The sequence below is a fragment of the Hyperoodon ampullatus genome, assembly GCF_949752795.1.
Source record: "Hyperoodon ampullatus genome assembly, chromosome: 19".
NCBI classification, from domain to species: Eukaryota; Metazoa; Chordata; class Mammalia; order Artiodactyla; family Ziphiidae; genus Hyperoodon; species Hyperoodon ampullatus.
In genome coordinates, this window is record NC_136932.1 from 15,693,479 (window position 1) to 15,718,333 (window position 24,855).

The window sequence follows — 24,855 nt, forward strand, 5'->3', positions numbered from 1 at the left end:
AAAAGGAAAGAAAGAAATCTGCCTTGTCTATGGGCCCCGCAGGGTTCGGGGGGCGCAACGGAAGCACCCGAGAGCAAAATGCAGGGGCGGGTGTGAATGGGGTGAACCTCGTAGGCACAGGAGATCCGCGGGGAGGCCTTGGGCAAACGAAACCCAAATGAAAAACACAGCACGCAGAGGCCGTTGTGAGTGCGCGGCGGCGGCGGCAGGCGGTGGAAGCAACACCAAAGATCATATTTGAAATATGGATCCTGGGGGCGCATATCTCCAGGCGGGCGGGAGCCCTGCGACCAAGCATGGGACGGGGGCTGGGTGGGCTTCTCCCGGAGAACCTGAGAAGCTGCCCTGACGCTGGGAAGGGGTGGACCAGCCGACGTCGTAGAAAACGACGCGTCCCGCTTCGGCGCCCGCGACCCCCGCGTGCTGCAGGCGCGACCCTGCGGCGGCCAATGTGGCCCCAAGGATTGCCCCAAGGGGCCACGACCTCGCGGCGCGCCGGACCCGTTCCCCTCCCCGCGCGCCAGCTCCAGCCCCCAGCTGCTCTCTGAGGAGGGACGCGGGGGCGTTAGGGGCTTCACCACCCAAATGAAAGCCGACCCTTCGCGGGCGGTGCGACTAAGAACAGAAACTTGGGGGTGGGGACGCAGAGGGCGGAGCGGAGCCCTTAGGGACAAAGCTACCCCTCCTAGAAGGTGCATGGGGCAGCGTTCCGGACTCCCACACAGCCTCCCCACTCTACTCACCGCCCCCCCCCACCCCCGCACAGTCCCACAAGGTCAGCTGCCCCAAAGCCAGCGCTAAAAGGCAAAGTTACATACGCCAGAGTTAAAGTCAAAGACAAGTTCCCCTACTAAGAACAGAGGAGAGAAATGAGCTCTTGTCAAAGCCTGGGCAGATTTTGTAGTCGTTGCTAGTAAATTCTCCCTCAGCTACTTAAAATCCACCTCTGGGGGCCTAAAAAGTCACACTAACTAGAGAGCTTTCTTAGCCGGGGACTGGCTGGGGAAGTCACAGGCGGCCCCTTCCGGGCAGAGCCCAGACCTGGGCTCCGTGGGCGGGTGATGGCATCTCCTGGCAGAGATCGTCCATTCAGAGAGCGAGTTTCTTTAAGAAGCCGTTTGTTTCCCCGGTTGGCACGGGTCAGGCCCCTTGGGGCCCTGAACTGTCAGTGACCACCCTCGGGTGTAGGGCCGTTAAAAATTTCCCGGCTTCTCCAGGGTCCGCTCTTTCGGCCCTCGGTACTCAGGGCGGGAGCCTGCGGCTCGTCAAGATAGCATCGCTCCTCTCTTGGGGCCCTTGAGGGTCCCTAGGGGCCCCCGCCTGAGGTGGCACCCAGGAGAATTCTGCCCCTCGGCGGAACCGAGGGGCGCGATCTGCCCCCGGCTGGAAGGGGGCAGCGTCAAAAGCGCAGACCGGCGACACTTCTTCGGGGTTCCCCGTGAGGCTTGGGGTATCCCGGGTCGGAGGCCGGGGCCCCGCTGAAGGCTCTGGGAATCCCGAATTTAGAGCTCCACTCGCCTGCGACTCCCTCGAAGGGGCCAAGACAGGGGGTGGGACGGTAGGGGAGGCCCCACGGGAGATTTCCCAGAAGGGGCTCGCTGGGCGCATCGGGGGAGCTTCCAGGGCGCTCACCGTTCCCCACCCCTCAGATTCTGTCTCTGCCTCCTCCTTGCATCCATTCGCAGTCCCGCGGACCTGAGCTCCTCCCCGCACCCGCTGGCAGGCGAGGGGTGGTCTAGGGTCAGGCTTCGAGGTGGGGCAAGGGCTCTGGGAGTCGGCCTCTCTCCACATCGGCCAACCCACCACCAGGACAAAATAAATAACCACGCGAGTTCCCGGGTTCGGCGGATGCTTGTGTATTTTGGTCACTTTCCACAGAAAGGCTGGGAGCGGGGGCGGCCGGGGACTCCCGGGGCTTCTTTGGAGCTTCTGAGCTTCTGGGCGTCCCCTCCCGAAGTCCTGGGGAGCCTGCGGCTGCTCGCACAGCCATACCGGCAGCTCCAGAAAAGATCCGCCGTATTGGCCGGCGGGAGCCACCCTTCCTCCCCAGCTCAGCAGCAGGCCGCCCGGCTCCTGCGCAAACCCGCCGTCGGGGCACCGGGTGCTACAGCGTGGCCCCCGAGATCCGGAGCGCGGGCCCCGGAGGGGCGCGGGCGGAGAGAGCCGAACAGCGGCCTGCGGAGTCCGACGCCCCTGGCGGCGCGGAGGCTGCAGCGGCCGCTCGCCCTCCCTCGGCACCCCCCTGCCCGGGACGCCTCGGAAACACCCCTTGGAAAAAGATTTTCCAGGGGATTTTCTAGCGAGGGGGCGGGCGGAGTGTCGGGAAGCTAAGACCCTCCCCTGACGAAGGGACTGTCCAGGACAAGGTCGCTGCAGACCTCCAGACAGACCGACAGCGCCGAAGGCCTGGCAGTTGGTAGGCTCAGTTTGGAAGGGTGACTGTCGCGCTGACAGCGCTTCCCCCGTCAATCTCGGGGAGCCTTCCCCTTCTACGGTCAAGTTGTCTCACAGTAGAGCTCCTCTCCCGGGACACGAGCGTCAGGAAAAAGCCCAAAACACAGCAGGGGGAGGAAAACCTTTTCCTGTGTCCCCCTCCCAAAGAATTCGCCTCCCTCACCTTCTATAAACCCAGAGAGCCGCCCTACCCCAGGACTACAAGCAGGCGTCGCCCCCACCCAGGCCGGCGCGTCCCCCCAAAACCTCCTCGGGGGAATCTTGGGTTTGAGCCTCAAGTTTGTCAGAGGGTAGTCGCTGCAGACCGAGCCCCTCTCTGCCCCTCTCTGGGGCAGCCAGAAAACGATCCCCACCCCCAGGACCCCTCCGGGGAGGAGCCACGCGGGCCGTCTTGAGCCGAGGCCGCCAGGGCAGCAGAAGCCGCCGAGCCGCGGGAGCTGCGACGTGGTGGTGAAATGGTGGAGTCAACGTGTTCGTCCTTAAACACCAGACCGTCTCCAGGCTTCTCCCGGATTCCCGGGAGAAAATGAGCCCAACGCATGCTTTGGGGGTTCGCTTCCCCACCTCGCCCCTCCCCCGCTTTCTCGAGCCCCCGCGCAGTCCCCACCCAGCATTCCGGGACGTGTGTCAGGGCGGGAGCGGAGACCCGGATGGCTCTTTGCCCACCACCACCCCACCCCGCTCGTTCCACTCTCGCTCGGCTTTTGCTCCTTTCCTTTCTTCCATGGACGCTCAGCCAAGGGATTGCGCAAGCTTCCTGCTCCTGGTCCCTCAAGGGCCCGGAGCTGGGGGCCCGGACACACCCCCGGGCAGGCGCGCCCCTGCCCCTGCCACTTGGGCCGCCCTGCCTCCTCCTCAGGTCCCCTCCCTCCTCACTCCGACCCCACAGAGATCGCGGCCCCGCGGGCGGCGCCCTCGGGAGGCCGCGTGGGGCGCAGCAGCTCCCCCAGCCGGACGCTGGAGCTGCACGCCGGAACGCGCCGTCTCGCCGCCGGAGGTGCTAAACTTCACACTCGGCGGCTTCTCCGGCCGCGTCGGGAGGGCCTCGGCTCGGCCGCCGCTGCCGGTCGGGGAGCAGGGAGCGCGAATTCGTGACGAGTGCTTGGCTCCTCGGCCATTCCATTCACCTCCCTTTTGTGCGGCCCCGCTGTGCCCTGCTCAGCTTCAACCTTTTCTTGACCCTCCCTGCTCCCTCTTTCGAAGCCCTTCCCTGGACCCCACGAAGTCCTCTCGGGCCCCCAAGCCGACCTGGACATTCCCTTCGCCCCCTCTTTGTCCTCCCTGCCTCCCTCCGTGTTGGCCGCGGGCTGGGGGCGGGGGGTTGCTGCTGGAAACTGGACATCCCGCCCTCGCCCCAATAAGGAGAGGGCTGAGGGTAAATTAGGAGCCTCACAGGTTCCGGGGTGGGATCGGAGAACCCTCTGGTAAGGTTCTTGAGCCCTAGGGCCCCAAGCTAGCTGCTCCTCTATCCCCTTTCTCCTCTCCGCGCTCTCCCTGGCAGTTCTCTGCACCCGGTCGTCTCTCTCCTCCCTATCCTTTCTCTTCCCATTCCTCGCCTTCCTAAATGCCCTAAGCCTCGCGGGGCGGGGCGGGGCGGCGGGACACAGAGAGTGGGGGCGCGAGCTGCCCCTGCTCCGATTCCGCCCCCTGCCGGCGACCCCCTGGGAGTCTGCACATGATGCAATTCGGTGCAAATGGAAACTGCAGTGGATGCTTCCGTGGCCCCCGGCAGGGGTCCCTGGGCAGTGCACGCCGAGAATGAGAGGCGAGGGAGCCGGCCGAGGCGGTAGGCCGCAGGCGAGGGGTCGCAGCCAGACCCTCGCGGCCCCGTCAAGCTCTCCACCCCGCCTCGGCCCGCCGCCGACACACCTCTCCGGCCCGGTCCCGTTCCCTCCCTCCAGTGTCCCTCTCCCAGGCTCGCAGATCCCTCCCCCTGCACCTCCCCGGCGCCCTCCTCCTCCCGGCCCCCTCCCGCGCCCTTCCTCCTCCCCCCCCACCCCCCCCGCCGCCCAGGCCCGGGGCCTCCGGTAGGCCCGGCTACGCCAATCCCGGCCGCGGCCCGCCCCCTGACGCCGAGCAGGGCCCGGCGAGGCCCCGCCCGCTGACGTCCGGATTTGCATGAGTTCTTGTGCAGCCGCGGCCCGGGCTCAGTTGTCTCAGCGAGCGCGAGCCGGGAGCTGGGGCGGGCGCGGGCAGCGGCGGGCGGCCGGGCTGTGCTGGGCGAGCGGCGGCGGCGGCGGCGGCGGCGCAGGCGGCGGGGGCGCCTCGGCCGGGGCGGCAGCGGGGCGCCGGCGGGAGCCAGCAGCGTCTGCAGCCAGCAGCGTCTGCAGCCGCGCCGGCCGCCCGCGCCCCGGCGCGCTCCGGCTCGGCCATGGAGCTGCCAGCTGTTGGCGAGCACGTCTTCGCGGTGGAGAGCATCGAGAAGAAGCGGATCCGCAAGGTAGGGCGGCGCGGGGGCGACGGCGAGGCGGCGGGGGAGCGGCAGCCGGAGCAGCCCGCGGGGAGGCGGGGAGGGGGTGGGGAGGCTGCGGGCCGGAGCCGGGGATCCCGCGGAAGCTGATGGAGTGCTGTCTCTTCCCCCCCTCAGGGCAGAGTGGAGTATTTGGTGAAATGGAGAGGCTGGTCCCCCAAGTAAGTAGCGGCCGAGGGGCGGGGGAACCCGGTGCCGAGGCGCGGGGCTCCCGGGCTCCGGACCCGCTGGGCTGGTGGGGTGGTGGGGGGAGCGGACGGGAGGCGGGGTGGAGGTGGGGTGGAGGGAGGAGGGGGTGGGGAAGTCGGTGGCAGGCACTGGGGAAGCCGAGCCGCCGAGCCCGAGCCCGGCGCCCTGTGTTGTGCTCTGCTCTCCGGGAAATGCCATCACTAATTTATGCACTAAAAGGAGCCGGAGGAGCTGGAGAGACGCGGGGCCGAGCCGGGGAGGCCGGCGGAGGGAGGGAGGGCGCAGGCACTGACTGATGTGCAGCAGAAAATGGCTCCTTTCCCCTTTCCCTCCACCGAACGGCTCCATATTGCAAAACCAAAAAAAAAAAAAAAATTAAAAAGCGACGAAAATGCAATTGTGTGCCTCTTCCCTCCTAGTGGTGCAGGGAGAGGAAGAAAAAAAGCAGAAAATGTTGGGAACTGTCACTGCGGCGCTTTTGGTGGGGAATTTTTTTTTTTTTAATTTGAAATGCGAAGGCACCGGATGGAGACAGACGCGCAGGCACACACACACACACACACACACACACACACACATACATACACACACACACAGAGGCATATTTTTGTGTTGCTGAGTATTTGGGGGTTGCTTGCCCGTGACAGCGGGCTCCAGGGCCGCGAGGGGGTGTGGGGGGCCGCTTGGCTGACGGTTATCGGATTAGGGGTCAAATGGAGAATGGCTGAAGCCCTCGCGGAGACTCGGGGCTGGGGAGAGGAGGAGGGGACTGCGACTTTGCATTTTGGCTGCTTTGCACGCAGGGTTCCTGGTGAGCAAAGTGGCTTTGGAACATGTCGCAGTAACATGCTTAAAATTCTTGACAACTGCAAAATAAACTGCTAGTTTCATTTTCCTTACCCCTCCCCTTTCTTCCTGCCCTTGTGTGTTTATTTTGACTCGGGGAGGGTGTATCAGGGACCGTGTCAGGCCTGCAGAAATTTACTCTCCACCCCCACATCCACAGCTAAATAGCTTTCGGTTCATGAAGACAGAGTAGGGCCTTATGTCATTCCCCACCTGGAGGCCGCAAAGCTGGCTCGGTTTTTTTTTTACGCCGTGTCCCCCTCCCTTTTCCCTTGCAAGATATAACACGTGGGAACCCGAGGAGAACATCCTGGATCCCCGGCTGCTGATCGCCTTCCAGAACAGGTGAGCGTCCCTCAAGCAGCCGCCTCTCGCAGCCGTGACCGTATATGGGAATGGGAGAGTGGGCCAACGCTGCAACAGGAAAGGGGGAAAGGGCCGGGAGGGGGCTGGCGGGAGTCCCCTCCCCCCGGGTCTGAATGGGCACGGCTGGGGCCTCGGCTCCTCTAACCAACATCCTTGGCGGTTGCTGCAGCTTGCGGGGGTGGGGGGGTGGGGGGTGGGGGGTGGGCAGGGCCGGAGAAGGAGAGGCTTGTGTTTGGGGGAAACTGTGGGAAGGGTGCATGCGGGTGGCCCTACAGCTGCGCGGAGAAGTTGGGGCTGTGCCTGGTTCCCTGCCGGCCCCCCTCCTTTCGCTACCTTGAAGCCCCACCCCCGGAGCCTAGGTGTTGCTTTCCTGCTGCCACTGGCCGCTTGGCACGGGCAACTCTCGGGGCAGCTCCAAGGGAGCTGGCATTGTGAAACCACCGGACGTCACGGAACTGAACTTAACCTGTTGGGGACTGGAGAAAAGTTGACAAGGCCTTAAGTTGCCACACTCACCCCCCAGGGAGCTTGGGATTGGCAGGGGGCAGATTCTTTCTGGAGCTGCGTGCCCTTCACACCTCCCACTAGGCTGCTTGGTGGGTCTGGACCCCATTCTCAGGGCGGGGGGAGCTTGGCCCAAAGGGTGTGGGATGGGCACTGCCTGGTGGTGGAGGGGTGGCTTCTGACGAGGGGCTCATCGTGGGCACAGATGCTTGTCACGCTGCAGCTGCTGCAGCTGGATTCACCGCCGGTGGCTGCGGTTCTCTGTTTCGGGGAGGACAGAAGGGGGAAGGGCGATCGAGGAGGGGAGGAGCGGCAAGAGCCCGCGGAGCTGGGCCACACCGCTGCCTTCCATCCCTCCTCCCCCTTTTATTTTGCATTATTTCCTGTGGCGCGTTTGGCGCTAAAACTGTAAACTCTAGACCCTTGGAACAAGCGACCAGCAGGGAAGTTGCTCTCCTGCGATGTAGGGGGGCGCCGAGAAGGGATCCTGTCCCGGTTCCACCTGGGAGTTCACCACCCTATAACCATATCAGCGGCTGATGCCATGTTGCATAATGGGTCCCCAAAGACTTAAAACGCAGGCTGTTGCAATGCCATGCAACTTTGGAGTTAGGCCGCGGCCCGGGCCCCCAGGCATGGTGGAACTCCCCTGGGTTAGCCCAAGGGTGGGAGGGGGCTACCTAGGGTCGCTGGAGAGCGGATTTCTGGCCCGGGAATGGTTTGCAACTTTGGCCAACGCTGGAGAGTTACTCACTTCTCCCATAGAGGGCTGGGCAGTGCTAGGATCATCCTTCCCCCAGCCTCAGGTCACCCTCCACCAGGCCGCAGACGGAAGCCTGGCAGCTGTATTGACCACCGCCACCGCCATGGGCTTTATTAATAATTTGGAAATCAGGGGAGGCTAGGAGCCCGGGCTCGTGGAGGAGGCGGTGCTTCTGCGTGCCGTCCCGCGTCGCCCCGCCCAGCAGCTCTGCCCAGGCCTTGCCAGAGCCGGTTCACCAGGTGGCTGCGAACCTGCCCAGGCCCTTGCCTCGGCGTCCGGCCCCCGCCCCCAGCCCCTAATTGGCTCATTTGCCGCTGTGTAAACAAGGGCGCAGCCCCTCCCCCTGTTTAGTGCCTGGCCTTTAAGGAAACGAGTCCTCCCTTCTGCCGGCGGCACTCGTTATCTGAATCTTAATGAGGTCATTAGCATCCCGTGCCTCTGACGGGGAGGCCCAGGGTGGACGCACACCTCATTTGGACTTGTTTGCATCCCCTGGACCCCGAAGCCCAGTGCACTTTGTGCAGGGCCCCGGGCCCAAGGCTGTGGACACCAGTGCCAAAACGCCCAGCCCCAAGCTGCAGGCAAAGAGGCAGGGCTGTGCGGGGGCCCGGTTCAGGTATGGACATCTGAGGTGGGGGAGACCTTCGGAGAAGACCCCTTGGGCACATAGGGGTTGGTGTGGGCGTAAAGCGGGACTCTGGGCTGGACCGAGGCACCCAAGTGGCGGCCGAGGTGATCTTCTGCCGTGAGCTCTTGGTCCCTCCGGTTCTTGCTGGCCCTGCTGCTCACCAAAGTGGGGGCATCACGCAGGCTGCGGCATAGCAGGAGGGAGGTGACTCTGAGGCTAATAGCACTGCCTTCTGTTCCCTCTCCCCAGGGAACGGCAGGAGCAGCTGATGGGATATCGGAAGAGAGGGCCGAAGCCCAAACCACTGGTGGTGCAGGTGAATACACTCCCTGGCCCCAGGGGCCGTTCACAAGTCTTTCCCATGACATTGCCACCTGAGCTGCCTCCAGGCCCGGAAGTCAGGGCGAGTTCCTCCAGAACACCCAATTCCACTTCCTTTCATCATGACCTCCCACACCCTTCCCCGCCCTCCCCACCCCTTAACGCAGCTGCTGACCTGGTAGGGGCTGGGAGACTCCTGGTGCTTGAGCCTTGCTCTGGGGCTGGCCTTACCCCTCCTCTTACCTCTCCCTCCATTTCTACCCCCATTCCCCTAGGTACCTACCTTTGCCCGTCGTTCCAACGTGCTGACCGGACTCCAGGACTCCTCGGCTGATAACCGTGCCAAGCTGGAGCTGGGTGGTCAGGGCAAGGGCCAGGGGCACCAGTACGAGCTCAACAGCAAGAAGCACCACCAGTACCAGCCGCACAGCAAGGAGCGGGCGGGCAAGCCCCCACCGCCAGGCAAGAGCGGCAAATACTACTACCAGCTGAACAGCAAGAAGCACCACCCCTACCAGCCGGACCCCAAAATGTATGACCTGCAGTACCAGGGCAGCCACAAGGAGGCGCCCAGCCCCACCTGCCCGGACCTAGGCGCCAAGAGCCACCCGCCCGATAAGTGGGCCCACGGTGGGGGGGCCAAGGGCTACCTGGGAGCGGTGAAGCCCCTGGCCGGTGCGGTCGGGGCTCCAGGCAAGGGCTCCGAGAAGGGTCCCCCCAACGGGATGACGCCGGCCCCCAAGGAAGCGGTAACGGGCAACGGGATTGGGGGCAAGATGAAGATAGTCAAAAACAAGAACAAGAACGGACGCATCGTGATCGTGATGAGCAAGTACATGGAGAACGGCATGCAGGCGGTGAAGATCAAGTCCGGGGAGGCAGCCGAGGGCGAGGCGCGCTCCCCCAGCCACAAGAAGCGGGCTGCCGAGGAGCGTCACCCCCCTGCAGACAGGACTTTCAAAAAGGCCGCGGGGGCGGAGGAGAAGAAGGTGGAAACGCCCTCCAAGAGGAGGGAGGAGGAGGGGCCGGGGGCCGGGGACCCGCAGCCCCAGGAGGCCGGCTCCCGCAAGCTCTCCCCGACCAAGGAGGCCTTCGGCGAGCAGCCGTTGCAGCTCACCACCAAGCCTGACCTGCTGGCCTGGGACCCGCCCCGCGGCACACAGCCGCCCTCCCACCATCACCACCACCACCACCACCACCACCATCACCACGCCGTCGACCTAAATCTCTCCCATGCGCGCAAGCGCTGCCTCTCCGAGACCCACGGCGAGCGAGAGCCCTGCAAGAAGCGCCTGACAGCGCGCAGCATTAGCACCCCCACCTGCCTGGGGGGCAGCCCCGCCGCCGAGCGCCCCGCGGACGTGCCCCCCGCCGCCTCCCTCCCGCAACCGGAGGTCATCCTGCTGGACTCGGACCTGGACGAGCCCATAGACTTGCGCTGCGTCAAGACGCGCGGCGAGGCCGGGGAGCCGCCCAGCGCCCTCCAGGTGAAGCCTGAGGCGCCCGCAACCGCGGCGGTGGCAGCTGCGCCGGCGACAGCGGCCGAAAAGCCTCCGACCGAGGCCCAGGACGAGCCCGAGGAGCCACTCAGCGAGTTCAAACCCTTCTTTGGGAATATAATTATCACCGACGTCACCGCAAACTGCCTCACCGTCACGTTCAAGGAGTACGTGACGGTGTAGCCTTCCGAAGGGCGTTGGAAGGGGAAGCGCTGTACCCGCCGGGGCTTAACACCTGGGGCCTGGGGGCGGACTCCTCCTCTCCAACTGCGGGAGATCCGGGCCGGGCCCCAGCGCGAAAATGCCAGAAGCCGCGGCAACCGCGCCCCTCCACCGGGTTCCGGAGCGCCCGGCCCACACTGGCGCCTTCCACGCCGTGCCTGCGGGTCTCGCCCCTCATCTGCCCCATCCCCTCTCTCGTGGACCTCCGGGACTGACAGGGCAGCCACTCGAGGCGGTCTAAGAGTTATAGTATTATATTTTAACCGTGCTAACTTGTCAAGTGCAGACTTTACTCCCGTTTGTACGTGGTGTTATTATTGAAATGTATTGTTTGAGCTCAAAAGGCCCACCACCCCCTTCGGGCTGATATATATATATTTATTTGTAGGTATTTATATATTGAAATATAAAAACCTAGATTTATGGAGTTCTCTCTAGATCATGTTATATTCTATATCAGACAAACTATTTTCTGTTGACCTTTCTACCCGTTCATTCAGTATTTCGGTTGATTTCATTTCCTCCCCTTCCAGGAACTGCAATACCAGTAACCTTGGTATATATTTTTTGATACTGTACACATGGATGTGTTGTTTCTATGTGCAAAAAAAAAATTTTTTTTGTTAAAAGGCTAAACGAGCTCTCTAGAAACTGCTGCTACTAGAAATGTCTAAACTATAAGCTTCCAATTATTACCTGCTTGAATGTAAATATTAAATGGAGATGTTGAAGGTGCACTTTCGCTGTTTGAGATTAGCGAAGAGCGAACGTCTGAGGCTCAGGAGGCGGCTGGACCCCTCTCCCCATCCCGCTTCCGCCTTAGGTCTGGCGGGGTGGGGGGGGGGGCGGTGAGGTTGTGGAGGAACCTATCGCAACTTGCGCTTAAACCTTTGCAAAAGCAAAGTGGACTGGTTTCGCGAGCAGAGGCGCCCGCACTCGGGGAGTGACCCCGCTCCCCGGAAGTCGAGAGGCTCTCCAAAGGAGAGGGGAATTCCTGCGGGGGGGTTGTGCTGGCGTCGCCCCCGCTCTCAGAGTTTTCAGGCCTTCGCTGCCCACCGCGCTGGCAAACCCGGGATCTGCGTGGTGGGGGGGAGGGGTGCACGGGTGCGCGAGCGGCGCGGAGACTTGGGTGGGGCCAGCCCCCAGCGCCGCGCCCGCCCGGCACCTGCTGATCTTTGCCCCCACCCCCACCCCAGGGCGCAACACACCCTGGCGCTGGCCCTGATGTGGCAGGGGTGTTCCTTCCTAATAATCCCTGCCGGGTAGGGCAGGTTCAGCCGGGAGGGGATCCTCCCACCCTCTTCAGCGTCCCTGGCTGCCATCGCTGGCCCCGCCCCACCGAGGAAGCTGCGAGGCTCTTTCTCTGCCAGCCTCTCTCCCCGGAAACCACCAGGCCAGAGGCTCCGACTGGAGGCGCCGCGAACGCGGCCAGGGCAGGGGGCGGGGGGCTTCCTGCGAGGTGGATGGGGAGTGGGAGGGGGAAGAGGCCAGAGGAGCAAGGCCTGCCCGTCCCCACTTCCTTAGTGAGCAGGAAAACGTGGGATCCCATCTCACCCGTCCTGCTTTGGGTGGCAAGGCTGGGGCCCTTGATTTCCCCAAGCAGGAAGGGGTTAAGGGCCCCCAGGGGGCAAGGGGAGTGGGCCGAGCTCCGAGGTGCGGCTCCTCCGGGCCTGGAAGCCGAGACCCGGGAATGCTTGCGTCCTTTCTGCAGACACAGCGATCTTCCTGGCTGGAGTGGCCGAGCAGGGCCAGGGGCCACGGAACTGACGGCCTGGTGGGCGCGGGGCTGCTCCTGGCGCCCAAGCCCCTTGCCTGCCCGTCTGGGACTGAGGGGCCAAGTCTGTGCTGGGCGCCCGGGCGGAAGAGGTCAACACGGTTCCTAATGGGGGGTTTGTTAAGGGGGGAGAGGTGGCGAGAGAGCACAGTGTTGGGAAGGCCAGGGGAAGAGATAGAGGGCCAGGAGGGCAGGAGGCCTGAATGCGGACAGTGTGGCCAGTGTTGGCTGCAGGCCACCAAGCGGCTGGAGGTGGGGGAGGGGAGCCTAGCGGGGGGGAGGGGAGGGAGGGAGGGAAGGGAAGTTCAAAAAAAAAAAACCGTTGGGAGTTTCTAGCCCTGGCTTTTGTGAATTGTCCCTCCCACTACCCCCATCACCCCAGCCCCCTTTAGAGTGAGTTAAACACTCCCCCCTCCCCACTCAATGTAATGAATGCCCTTTGCCACCCTGGGAATGAAGGGAGGGGTAATCTTGACTGCTCCTGGCAAACTGCCTGCTCAGCACTAGAATTGGGCCTGTCCTTCACTGACTGGTACACAAAGGCACATGCCAGGCGTGGATTTCATCTCCCTGTTTTTCTGGTAGAAGAGAACTAAAAAATCAGGAGTGGGAAGGGGAGCCCCTTGTTCAGGTCTGCACAGTTGGTGACTTGGGAGTGAGCCTTAGCCCCTAGGGGTACCCCTCCTGCCCAGTGGGTGGCCTCTGCGAGGCTGAGCCTGGGGAACAGCATAGGGGAGGTAGAGGATGGCACTGTTGGTGGGCAGGGAAGGAAACCTGTCCACTACCATTCGCAGAAAGGTGTGGCCTACACGTGGTCTGAGGCCTTGAAAACTGGGCCTGGTGGTGGACTTTCTGGGGTAGGTCTTCGAGGAGGATGGTCCTAGGAAGAGCCTGGAACCTAAGGTCAGAAGATCAGCAATGGGACAGAGGTAGATGGATAGGTCAGGAGGAGCAGCAGAGATGCCCAACTGGCACCAGACTCAAGAGTGTCCAAGGGCCCTTCTGGCCCAGGAGGGACAGGACTCTCATTGGCTAGGCTCCTCGGATGTGCCAGGGGCCACTTGAGCATCTTGTTCCATTCAGACCCCACAGGGGTTGAGCTTCCCTGTGGGATGAGAGTCTGAGGTTCTGATGACAGAACAGCTTGTCCAGATCATGTAGCCACTGCCCAGTTCTGTACTGATTCTAGAACCAATCAGGTGGCCTGCTATCACCCAGCAGAGAGGTACCCCACGGCAACTCGCTCCACCCTAACCTCTCAGACATAGATGTGTCCAAAGCTCAGGAACACTCAAAGAGGGCCAGGGGCCCTGGCATCGGGACAGGGGAGGAGAGTCCAGTAGCCCCAATTCTCGCAGGTGTAGACTGCTTCTTCCTAATGCAGGGCAGAGATGTCTGTCAATGCCCAGAGCTTCATAAGCAAAGGGTCCTAAACCCTCTCTTTGAGCCCAAGTTCAGGGGAGAGAATGAAAGCAGGAAGCTGAGATCTTAACCTTGCACACTGGGATCTTAACTTTGCCCAGAGACCCGAAGTTCTCTGTTTTTTCTCCAAATGAACCTTTCTAATGGGGCTGAGCCTTGAGCATAGAGGCTGAAGCTGACTCACTGCAAAGAGAGGGGCACTGTGTATCCATCCATCCCTCAGAAGCTGGTCCCTCCTGCACCAGCTGGGTCCCAGACTCCAGCTCTGGTCTCCCTGTTGCCTGCACCACCTCTCCCAACTCGTTTTCACAAGAGCCAAGTTTAGCCCTTCAGTGTTAGCTCCATCCTTGGATCCTACCAGGGTGCTTTGGAGCTGGGGTTGCCAGACTGAGCACATAAAAATCTAGAATGCTCAGTTAAATTTGAATTTCAGATAGACAATGCATAATTTTTTAGTATGTCTCATGAAATATTTGAGATATACTAATACTAAAAAATAATATAAAATGCATTGTTTATGTGAATGCAGATTGAACTGGGCATCCTGGATGTTATCTGGAAACTCTGTTTGGATCCTGAATAGTCTACTTGGTCAGCCCCTGCCCACAGGGAAGTTTCAGTCCAATAGGAGAGAGAAACTGTTGAGAACTGAGCCACATGGATCCTGTGAGTGCGGCGATTGTAGTGACACTGAGTATGCTGGCATGGCACAGAATGGCTGCTGCATGACAGCGGGGCCTTCACCTGTGATTTCAGGTGGGAGTGGAGTGAGCATGGGACAAGACCCAGAAAAAGGAGTGATGGAAGACCAGAACTGGACCCTCCATTTGTTGGCCCACCTTGGGCTCCTGAGTTGAAGCTCCTCCTCCTTCCCACCCACCCCAACGACAAAGTCTAGAACATACAAGGAGGGCAGAACAGATCCAATTGCAGTACCCACTCCCCTCACCAAAACCCTTTCCCTTCCTACACCTCAGTTTCCTCAGCACCTTCAAAGACGTGCCATGACAGTGAGGATGAACTGGGTTGGGAAAGAGCCTTGAGCGCTTCTGGAAACCCCCCTAAGTAAACATACGGGTTATTTTTTTTTACCAGGGAACATTAAACCTTTCATGTCAGATCCAAATGCCTTCTAACGACTTCTGGCTGAGAGACTCAGCTTGACCAAGGGACAGATACCCGGTGATGTTTACCTCTGAACTGACTGCTACCTCTCCCTTCCCTCCCCCCCCAACTCTATAACCCAGGGCGCACCACCAGCCCTCTGCATTCTGCCCTCACTACCTGCTTGGTGGATGATTACCCATTGACCTGGGACCGCATCGTCAGCTTCTCCACCTTTATCCTGGATCACCGAGAATGGCATCGGGACAGGAGAGAGATAAGAGCTGTGCCTGGACTCATACAGAACCAGATCCTCGTGCTTTTTGAATCGAGTTTCTTCTGTGGTTCCACGTTATGGTTCCATGTTATGTTTGTGGCTCATCTGAGAAGATGAAGACTCTAAAGAGGAAATAGTACTAAAGGCGGATATTCTTGGATGCAAGTGTCCATTTCCTGTGGCCATAGTTCAAACTCCCCCCCTGCCCCCTCCTCTTCCTCTCTTCCCCTTGCAGCTACTGCTGACAGCTAACATGGATTGAGTGCCCACTACCTGTGGGGGCACTTCAGGGCGTCATCATGAGCTACGTCCTATCACTGTCCCTGTCTCACAGATGGTAAAATGAAGGCTTAGAGGCTCGAGTAACCCATTCAAGGTCAAACATTCAGTATACAGGGGAACAGATAGTGGGTTCTGAGCTAGCCTTGTCTGTCTCCAGGGGCTGTGCTCCCAGCTTCCAGGATTCTGTGGGTTCTTCAGAGGCCAGTTTAGGTCCCATCCCCTCCCTGAGGTTGTTCTAGATTATTCCAGGCTTTACTAAGGCCTGCTGTGCCTGATCTCCTGCAGTATTTACTGCCGCGCGCCCCCCCACCACCACCGCCAACTCGTCAATCAGTTGCTAGCTGCAACATACCTGTGTGCATGCACCTCGATTCTCCAACTGGACAAAGCCTTGAGCATTTGGAAGGCGAGGGACATGTCTTGGGTATTTCATGCACTCCCACAGTTTGTGCACAGTTCCTAGATAAATACCTCAGAATCAGATGCCTCGTGTGTGTGTGTGTGTGTGTGTGTGTGTATACAGAGTCCTGTGTGTGTGTATGTGTGTGTGAGAGAGAGAGAGAGACAGATGGGAGCTTTCAGACAGTGATGCTGATTCCTGCACTGCGAGCCATTAGCAGCAGACACAAGAAAGACCCCCGTGCCACCCCCAGGGGCTCAACCCCCATGACCACAAAGCTGCACAGCAGAGGCTGGGGACCCAAGGCTGCTCCTTTTCGCCCTGCCACCAGCGGATGTCAGACACGCAGGCACTCAGCTGCTCTAGGGTCCTGCTGCCCCCTCGCCCGTCACCTGATCCATGTGTGTGAGTTTCAGGAGACTCCGGGTAATTATGTGGTAATTGAATTTAGGGAAACAGACCCTAAGGATAATCCTTGAGTCAGTTCCAGGAGATTCACGGTTTAATTTCCATATTTAGCTAGTGGTACATATTATACGGTTCCTGACAGCACAGCAATCACCTCGTCCTTATGTATTTAGTTTTAACACGAGGTTCAGAATAGTAGAGATGTGGGCATGTTACTCCAAAACACACACACACACACACACACACACACACACAGAGTTAACAACAAGCAGAAGACACAGCACACACCCCTTTTTTATTTTCATGTATGGTCTTCACGTAAGCTGTGTGGATAAGGCCTGACACAGTAAAAACTCACCAAATGCTGCCTGTAATTATTATTTCACTTAATTATCTGCAAGTTCTCAAATCTAGATAGGGGCAGAGAGCTGGCATTGCCAATGGACGTCCAAGGTGCGTGTGCATGCCTGCGTGAGTGTGCATGTGCGTGTGCATTTAGGGCTGGAGGAGAGTGGTGGCAGGAACGCCTCTCTTTTGCTGCCTGAGCGAAGGATCCTTTCAAACGCACCATGGAGTTTAATATTGCCAATGACTGGCCCTGACTCCTTTCAACCTGCGCCAGGTGTAATGTAAGCCTCCCTGCATTTCTTCCCTTTCCTGTTTCATCTGAGAAATTCTTCACTAATTCCATGGTATCTGGTTTCTCATTGTTTCTCTCTGCTTTAGAGAGCCCCTTGGGGTGGGCTTTAGAAAGGTGTGCTTAGCGCTCTCAGCCCTCCGAAATGACACAGGCTCTTCCCTCACTACCACCACTATTCTCCAAAACCTCTTACAAGGGACTTCGCTGGCTGTCAGGGCAAAATAAGCCATAACATCCTGGGGAGATGAGCAAATGCCTGTCACAAAACCAGAGGATGGTCTTGGGTGGTCTGTAAAGCAGCATCCAAATTGAGAAAACGGGACAGCCGTATTCAGCTCCTTTGTAATATAACATTGAGGTTATAGTAATGTAACAGAATAATTGCGTGTCTTCCATTCTTTGTTGAAGTAGTGCTCTTTGGGGTTGAAGACAAGGAGGAATACAGCCGGATGGAGGAGGCCTGGGCTATTCCAGATGCAAGCAGGAGGCCATCTAATTTCCTCTGATTCTCTAAAGGAGGTGGGATTACAAAATCATGTGAATGTTGGGGGGTGGGGAGAGAAGAGCCTGGAAAGCAGAATCCCTCCCATGAGCAACGGAAGTGAGCATCCTTATAGCCATTTCCTGCTTTGTTTTTTGTGCTCCCCACTCTCCTATTAGTGCTGAGGGGAGAGAGGAAGGACTGGGCAGGGTGAAGGAGACTCAGGACTGGCCAGGTTCCTTTCAACCTTCAATGCGTCTTCCTACTGTCTCCTCTCCTGGCATTGAAAATTATTTATGTTTGCAAATTGCTTTTGACTCACATGAGTTATTTTTCTTGCCTGCCAACAGGTCTGGGGTTGGGAGAGAGTTATTGAGCCGGCAGCTGAGAAATCCAGGGGCGATGGCAGAAGGAGCACCGAGGTGGAAGTCATGAGCCTTGGGATTTGGCCCCAGCTCTGCCACTGCCGTGCCATTACTTCCCCTTCCCAGGCCCCGGGTTGCTCATCTGCAAAACGAGAGGGTTGGGTGGCCTTTGAGTGCCAAGAGCCTTGGTGGCTCTGACATCCCCTAGGCCTGTGACCCCTGAGGAGACACAGATGAGGGTGGCGCCAGCCCCTACGCTGCTCCCTGTGCTGGGCCTGGCGGTGCTGCTGCTGCTGAGCACTGGAGGGTGGAGAGGATGCTGCCCGGCCCTAGCCCGGCAGGAAGAACTAGACAGGTGGTGGGGCAGCCAGTACTGTTTCCTCCTTTAGCCTTTCGCTTCATGCTGGTCCTTAGTGATGCTTACTTCCATAGACTAGGATGAAAACAAATAACTGCAGAGGAACCACCAGAGCAGAAAGTCCCTGGGTATGTACACAAGTGGGTACGTACGTTCCAATGAGGAGCAGTGCTCACCCAAGTCACCCACCATAAAGTGGGATTTAATAATAGGAATAATGATAACATAATTCAAAATTCAGTGCCATAGCCATGAGTGATTGGCCGTGTGCTGCTCTTTTTTTTTTTTTTGCTACTTATTTATTTATTTAAACATCTTTATTGGAGTATAATTGCTTTACAATGGTGTGTTGTTTTCTGCTGTATAACAAAGTGAATCAGCTATATGTATACATATATCCCCATATCCCCTCCCTCTTGCATCTCCCTCCCACCCTCCCAATCCCCCCCCTCTAGGTGGTCACAAAGCATCGAGCTGATCTCCCTGCGTGTGCTGCTCTTGAGTGCCATGGTCTGGCCTCTATTCTCTGACTGTGGTTTGGGGCCTAACCCAGAGAGAAAAGAAGCCCGGGGTCTGGGCTTCTTCCAATCCAGTGACCACCAAGTGGGGACGAAGGCTGTTGTGGGCTCAGCTCTCTGAGGTGGCAAGAAACCTGCTAACCTCAGAGCTTTGAGTTGGCTCTGCCTTGGCAGAAAGATGGTATTTGCTCAGTCCTGGCCTAACCACAGTGAGCCTCAGCCCTGGGTCTAGAGGGGAGTTTGGGGTCTGTGCACTCTCTCATGGGCGATGACATATGGGTGGGCAGAAGGCAGTTGGACAGCAAGAAGAGGAAATTTTATGCAGAATCCCTCTTCCTCTAGAGCCTGCCTTTTCTCATGGGCCCAGAGATGAGTTCCCAGGACCATGAGATTCCACCTGGGTAAACTACGATGCCTCAAAGGTCTAGCCTCTCATTAGTTCCATATGATTCCTCTTAGGAATCCGAGGACACACCTGGTCTTCAGCTGTGGGTCAGCCTGGTGGCAGGTCTAAGTGGTCTTGCATGCCTTTCAGTACTTTGGAGAGAGAATGGTGACACAGGACCAAAATCAAGGGCGGAGGCAGCAGCAGGGAGAAAAGGAAACCAGAGAGGACCAGAGATAAAGAGAGAGACAGACCCAGAGGTAAGGATACCAAAAGGACCAGCACAAGAAAATGGAGAATGATCATAACAGAAACAGAAAGAGAGCAAGACAGAAGCAGATGAGGAGAGAAACCCATACAGATAAGGAGAGAGACACAAAAGGCGGAGAGAAACTAACTGACAAAAAACACTGGGTTGGAAGGGATCAAAGTTAGTGTCACCAATATGGGGACAAACTGACTTGTGCCTCTTGATACGATGCACTGAAAAGGATATAGCATCACTCCAGTGCTTTTCTGCCACAAATGCAGTGCCCCAATCTAACCATGTAGAAATAAATATCAGACACTTACTCTTCAAAATGCCAAGGCTGAGGAACCCAGAGGCCCTGTCCCAGCTTAAGGAGAAAGGCATGTGCCCATTGAGATGGCCCCACCTTTTTAAAAAAATATTTATTTATTTACTTATTTATTTAGGCTGCACTGGTTCTTAGTTGTGGCACGCAGGATCTTCATTGACATGTGCAGGATCTTCATTGCTGCATGCAGGATCTTTAGCTGCAGCATGCATGTGGGATCTAATTCCCTGACTAGGGATTGAACCCAGATCCCCTGTATTGGGAGTGTGGAGTCTTAGCCACTGAACCACCAGGGAAGTCCCTGTCCCAGCTTAAGGAAACTAAAAGGGGACAGGACACTCAATGCAATTCACAGTCCTGGCTTGGCTCTTGGAAAAGGAAAAAAAACGGACAAAAAAACCTGACAAAATTTGTATGTGGACTGTAGTTTAGAAAATAGTATTGCATCCATGGTAAATGGCCTGATTTTGATAACTGTACAGTGGTTGTGTAAGAAAATGTCCTTGTTCTTAGGAAAAACACAGTAGAGGATTTAGGCATAAAAGGGTACAAGGTCTCCAACTTACTTTCAGATAGTTCAGAAAAACTATGGGGAAAAGAGAGAGAGAGAATGATAAAGCAAATGGGGCAAATGTAAATAACTGGTGACTCTGGATAAAGAATATATGAGAGTTCTTTTACTATTCTTGCAATTTGGAGCCTCCCCTTTGGGGTTGGGGACAAGTGCTGGCTGGCACTGGAGCCTCGTAGTGGGGCTGGGAAGAATCAGAAGAGCCTCCCGTGCGGGTGAGACTGAGACCCAGCTCTCCAGCAGCTGAGAACATCTGGGCAACTTGACAGTCCCTTGCCGACTACTTGAAGGCCTGTTTTCTAACCCTTCACCCCATGACCTCAACACAAATGAATGGGGGTCCAGGAGGGTGGGCCCACAGCCACCGAGCTTCACAGGTCATGGCCGCCTCCAGCTCAGCCTGGCTGCTCACACCGTACAGCAGAGCCCAACCTTACTCTTTGGCCATGTGAGGAAGCAGGATGTGGCAGAAAGAGGAAGGATTAGGCAGTCAGGCAAACCTGTCTCCGTGGGCCAGCTGCTCTGCACTTACCAGTTCTGTGCCCTGTGGCTGGCAGTCCTGTCCCCCAGAGCTCCCCAAAGCTGGTTTATTCTTACTGTTTAGGTCTTCTAAATGCCACCTCTTGAGAGAAGCCTTCTATGACCAATTACTCCATTTATTATATTATCCTGTTTTGCTCCTTTAGAGCAGGCATCCTTAGCTGAAATTTTGATTTGTTTGCTTGTCTGCCTCCCCTTTTCCCCAATAGAGTGTAAGCACCATGACAGCAAATCAGTGTCTGTCTTACTCATTCCTTTATTCTCAGCTCCCAGAACTTGGCAAGTGCACCAGAGCTATTTGTTGAAGGAAGAAAGGAAGGAAGGGAGGGAGGGAGGGAGGGAAATCTCTGAACCTCTCTGAGCCTCAGTATCCTCACCAGTGAAATTGGAGGAAATTGGTGCAGGGACTGCTGTAAGGTTTGCTTAGAGATAGGCTTAAGAATGTCCCAGGGTAGTGTTAGCCCCAAAGAGGCAGTAAGAAGCTTCGATTGTTCATATGACTGTCTCAGGGATACAGCCTGTGTATCCCTGCTTAGTCATTTGGTAATTGATCTGGTCACATAGTCTTTTTTTTTTTGGCCGTGCCACGCAGCTTGTGGGATGTTAGTTCCCTGACCAGGGATTGAACCCAGGCCCTCGGCAGTGAAAATACAGAGTCCTAACCACTGGACCACCAAGGAATTCCCACACCTGGTCATTTTAATTTCAACTGGAGGAGGGTAGATTGGAAGGGGTGAATTATTTTGTCAATTTGTTTTTGTTTTGTTTTTTAGGTTTCTGTGTATGTATGCATGTCTGACTTGATTATATTCAGTACTGTGAGCTGGGCACAGTGCTAGAGCTGAGGTCTCCCCACCGCTGCCCTCTAGACCTGCCAAGCCAGGAGTTCTGTGAACATCAGCAGGCTGACAGGCCAAGTGTGGGTCCAGCTTCCAGAGACGGCGTGGGCCCCAGAAACACTCAGTCATGCTTCTCATGAAGAGATTCTAAAACTAAAGCATCCCTGGGCCCCCAGATTGCCCTCCTCATTTTGACCTGGGGATTCCCATCTTCTTTTTTTTTTTTAATATTTATTTATTTGGCTGCACCAGGTCTTTGTTGCTGCATGAGGGATCTCTGTTGTGGTGTGCCGGATTTTTAGCTGTGGCATGTGGGGTCTAGTTCCCTGACCAGGGATTGAACCCGGGCCCCCTGCATTGGGAGCACAGAGTCTTAACTGCTGGACCACTAGGGAAGTCCCGGGATTCCCATCTCGATTCAATCGCAGAACATGCTAGAAAAGAATCTTGCCTTTTGGTTCTCTGACTTGCCTCCCAGTAATGGGACAGAAACAAGGCCAACCAAAAACAGACAATAAATGCTGCCTGGCTAGCCAAGTTATGAGTGAAAAAGTGAGTGTATGAATGAATGAAGGAAAACCTCTGGGAGTTTAGGTTAGTTTAGCTCATAATTTGGTTTCTTCCCTGGCACATATGAGACTCTGGAAACACTGGGAAGACCCCAATCTAGGCCTGACTTTGTCCCCGCCAAAAGCTGGCATTATTTGGGCCCAAGAAGCTTGCAGAGGTGGCTGTGGCATCCCAAATGGAGCTGGTCCCTCCCTCAACCTCATTAGGGCCCAAGGAGAGAACCCTTTTGAATTGAAAGCCCCAATGAGACAGGAAGTAGCTCAGAAGGGGTAAGAGAAAGGCTTACCCCAGAACCACAACCACTGAAATTTGTTTACTGCCATCTAGCTTCCCTGGTGACACTGTTGAAAGATCCAGATACACACTGTGCATTGCAGGGAACATACCACACAGACCAATTTAGCTGATCAAATCTTGGCAAGTAGGGACCATACTGACATTTAAAACATTAGAGGCGATCTCCAGGTCTGCTCCAGTTGCCTCCCCAGCTGGCTGGAGAAATGAAATGTGCCTCCAACTCCAGACCAGCTGGGTCTCTTGCAGGCAAGCCATCTCTTTGTGTCACCCATGCCTTATGTGAAGGGTGAGGGAATTGCCATGTTGAATGGATTGCTGACAAAGTAAGACACCAACTTGTGACCTGTTGTCCCAAATTCCCATCATCAAGATAAGAGTGGGCAAACGGTCAGATCTATAAATAATGCTTTCAAAAGGGGCCCTTCCTGAAGCACCTCGCAGATTTGGCAGGTGTAGGCTGCCCATTTCTCTCTGTTCCAAATGCAGAGCTGGCCAGCTCTCTCCCTGGAGTTTTGGAAGCCCACAATGCAAGAGTCCCTCTTGCCTTTCTCTAGCCAGCCCTGAGCCAGGAACATGGAACCTTCTTCAGCCACGAGATGGTTCTCATCTCTCCACCTTCCCTGCAACCACACAGCTGCCCAGAAATTAACTTGGGTGGGAAAGAAGCCTCCTCCAGTTTTCCAGCCCCCAGTTAGGGTGAGGAGCCTCCAACAGCTGACCAAAAACATGCCCAGAGTTCCAGGCCGCACCTGTGTGCTGTGTCATGCCCTGCAGAGATCCCTGTGTCTCTGTCACCTTACATCTCTCACTAGTAGGGACTGTGTCTTTGTCACCATCATTCCCCAGCACAGTGTCTGGAAGGCCTGGATAAATAGTTACTGAATGAATGAGCTGTGTTTACAAGGTTATGTCTCTGCTGCTCCCTTTCTCGCCATGTACCCCAACCCAGCCTCAGAAAAGAGTAAAAATTCAGGCAGAGGCTTTTTCAGGGATTGTCCCCTGGTCCCCCCAGGTCAGCATGATTTCCCACCCGCTCATGGGATTGGGAGGTGGGAGAGGCATCTCCCTTTCTCTCTGTGTGTCTAAACAATAGTCTATAGTTATTAGATTTGATCTTTGTCTTTACTCTTCTATCTTTTATGAAAAAGATTGCTTTTGTCTTGACTTGTGAGGTATTTTGTTTTCTCTCTCTCTCATAATTTTCATCATCACCTTGAGTTTAGGTCAGATGCCAAAAGTGACACCAGCTGCCTGGTGTCACCACTGCCTGGTGTCCCCATGACCTAATAATGACAATAACTCACAATTATAGATTGCTCACTGAGCCAGGCTCCACAGGAGAGCCCTTACATGGTTTTTTCTCTTTTAATCCTCGCAATAACCTGATGCAATACAAACTATTATTACCCCCACGAGGAAATGGATGCTTTGAGAGGTCAGGTACCTGGCCTGAGGTCACAGAGCTAGTGAGTGGTGGAGCCAGGGCTTGGATTCAGGTAGCCTGGGCTCCTAACCCCAGTGCCACACTGCTCCCTCGGGAGTCTTTGCACACACAGAGTGTCTGGTCAGGATGCCCCCCGGCAGGAATGGCAGCATAGCCACAGCCACCTACACATCAGAGGCGCCGGCTGTGAACTGAGACGAACCCCAAAAAGTGCACTGCTCCTGGGACCATAGAGTCATCACAAGGATGGAGCTGGAAGAAGCCTCTGAGAGACTCCAGGAAACACCCCCTCATTTTACAGGTGGATACAATGATGCTCGGGCCCCACACTTTAGCTGGTGAAGCATCCAAGACCACAAGCCCTCTGTCTGTGGTCCCAATTTGTGGTCCACTCTCAACGCAAACTGGACAACAGACAGTTTGAGATGAGATTTGAAGGGCTCAAGTTCTGGTTCAGACCTAAACACCCTGGCTTGTTCCACAACTGGCTCAGTCCTCTGGAGGCCCCCCAAGTTGAACATAGTTTTAGAGTAGCCTCCAAAATAAGGAGCTGCCGGTTACCACATCTGCTCTACAGACCTGGCAATAAACTCCCCTCTCCTCGTGCCTGAATTTCTTTGTAGCTTCCTCTTTCCCGCAATTGAGAGCTGACAGAGGATTTTTATTCACCGACCGCACGTCATGGTCATTCTATTTCCATGGCTACTCCATTCATGCTTAAGTTTTGGTCACATCCTCATGGGCTGAGTGGACAACCCTAAAAATCCTGAACCAGAAGCCAGAGTTGTTCAGGCAACTTCCATCCTGGCCTTTGCTGCAGCCCACAACCCCAAATGAACCTGTTATATGCTCTCAATAGCACCAAGCACTTCTTCCCGGGCACTTTTCAAGGTTGTAAATTACACTAGGTGTGCGGCTTTTCTATTACTGTATCCTCTCACCCCAGGCTTTAAACTCCATGAGGTCAGAAGCCAGGTGTTTTATCTGTAACTCTGAGCACTGGGCTTGACCAGTATGGAGAAGGTGCCTAGGAAATCTTTGTTGGGTGAATAGGTAGGAGGGTGGGTGGATGGTTGGATGGATGGATGGATGGATGGATGGATATTGAGAGAGTGAGTTTAAAAAATGCCTAGATGCCCGATTACCAGAATGGCATCTGAAGCTGAGGGAAGTCCCACTGTGCAGAATGGTGAGGCTTAGGAGGTCCAGGGTAGGTGTAATAATTCTTCCCCCACCTTCCCACCTGCAGTCTCTCCGGCTACCAGCCTGGAGACCTCCTGCTCAAACTGCCCTAGAAGGATGTTCCCTGTAACTGGCAGCCCGTTGGGTTACTGGCAACC

General features: G+C 56.7%; 1 protein-coding gene across 1 annotated transcript; it reads left to right on the top strand.

Annotated features, from left to right (window-relative positions):
* The first annotated feature begins 4,810 nt into the window (after positions 1-4,810).
* Positions 4,811-10,997, top strand: CBX4 (chromobox 4). The gene is made up of 5 exons (XM_079725331.1): positions 4,811-4,894; positions 5,042-5,085; positions 6,239-6,304; positions 8,470-8,536; positions 8,817-10,997. The coding sequence occupies exons 1-5, from the start codon at positions 4,826-4,828 to the stop codon at positions 10,221-10,223; spliced, it is 1,653 nt and encodes a 550-aa protein (XP_079581457.1). The 5' UTR covers positions 4,811-4,825; the 3' UTR covers positions 10,224-10,997.
* The last annotated feature ends 13,858 nt before the right edge of the window (positions 10,998-24,855 follow it).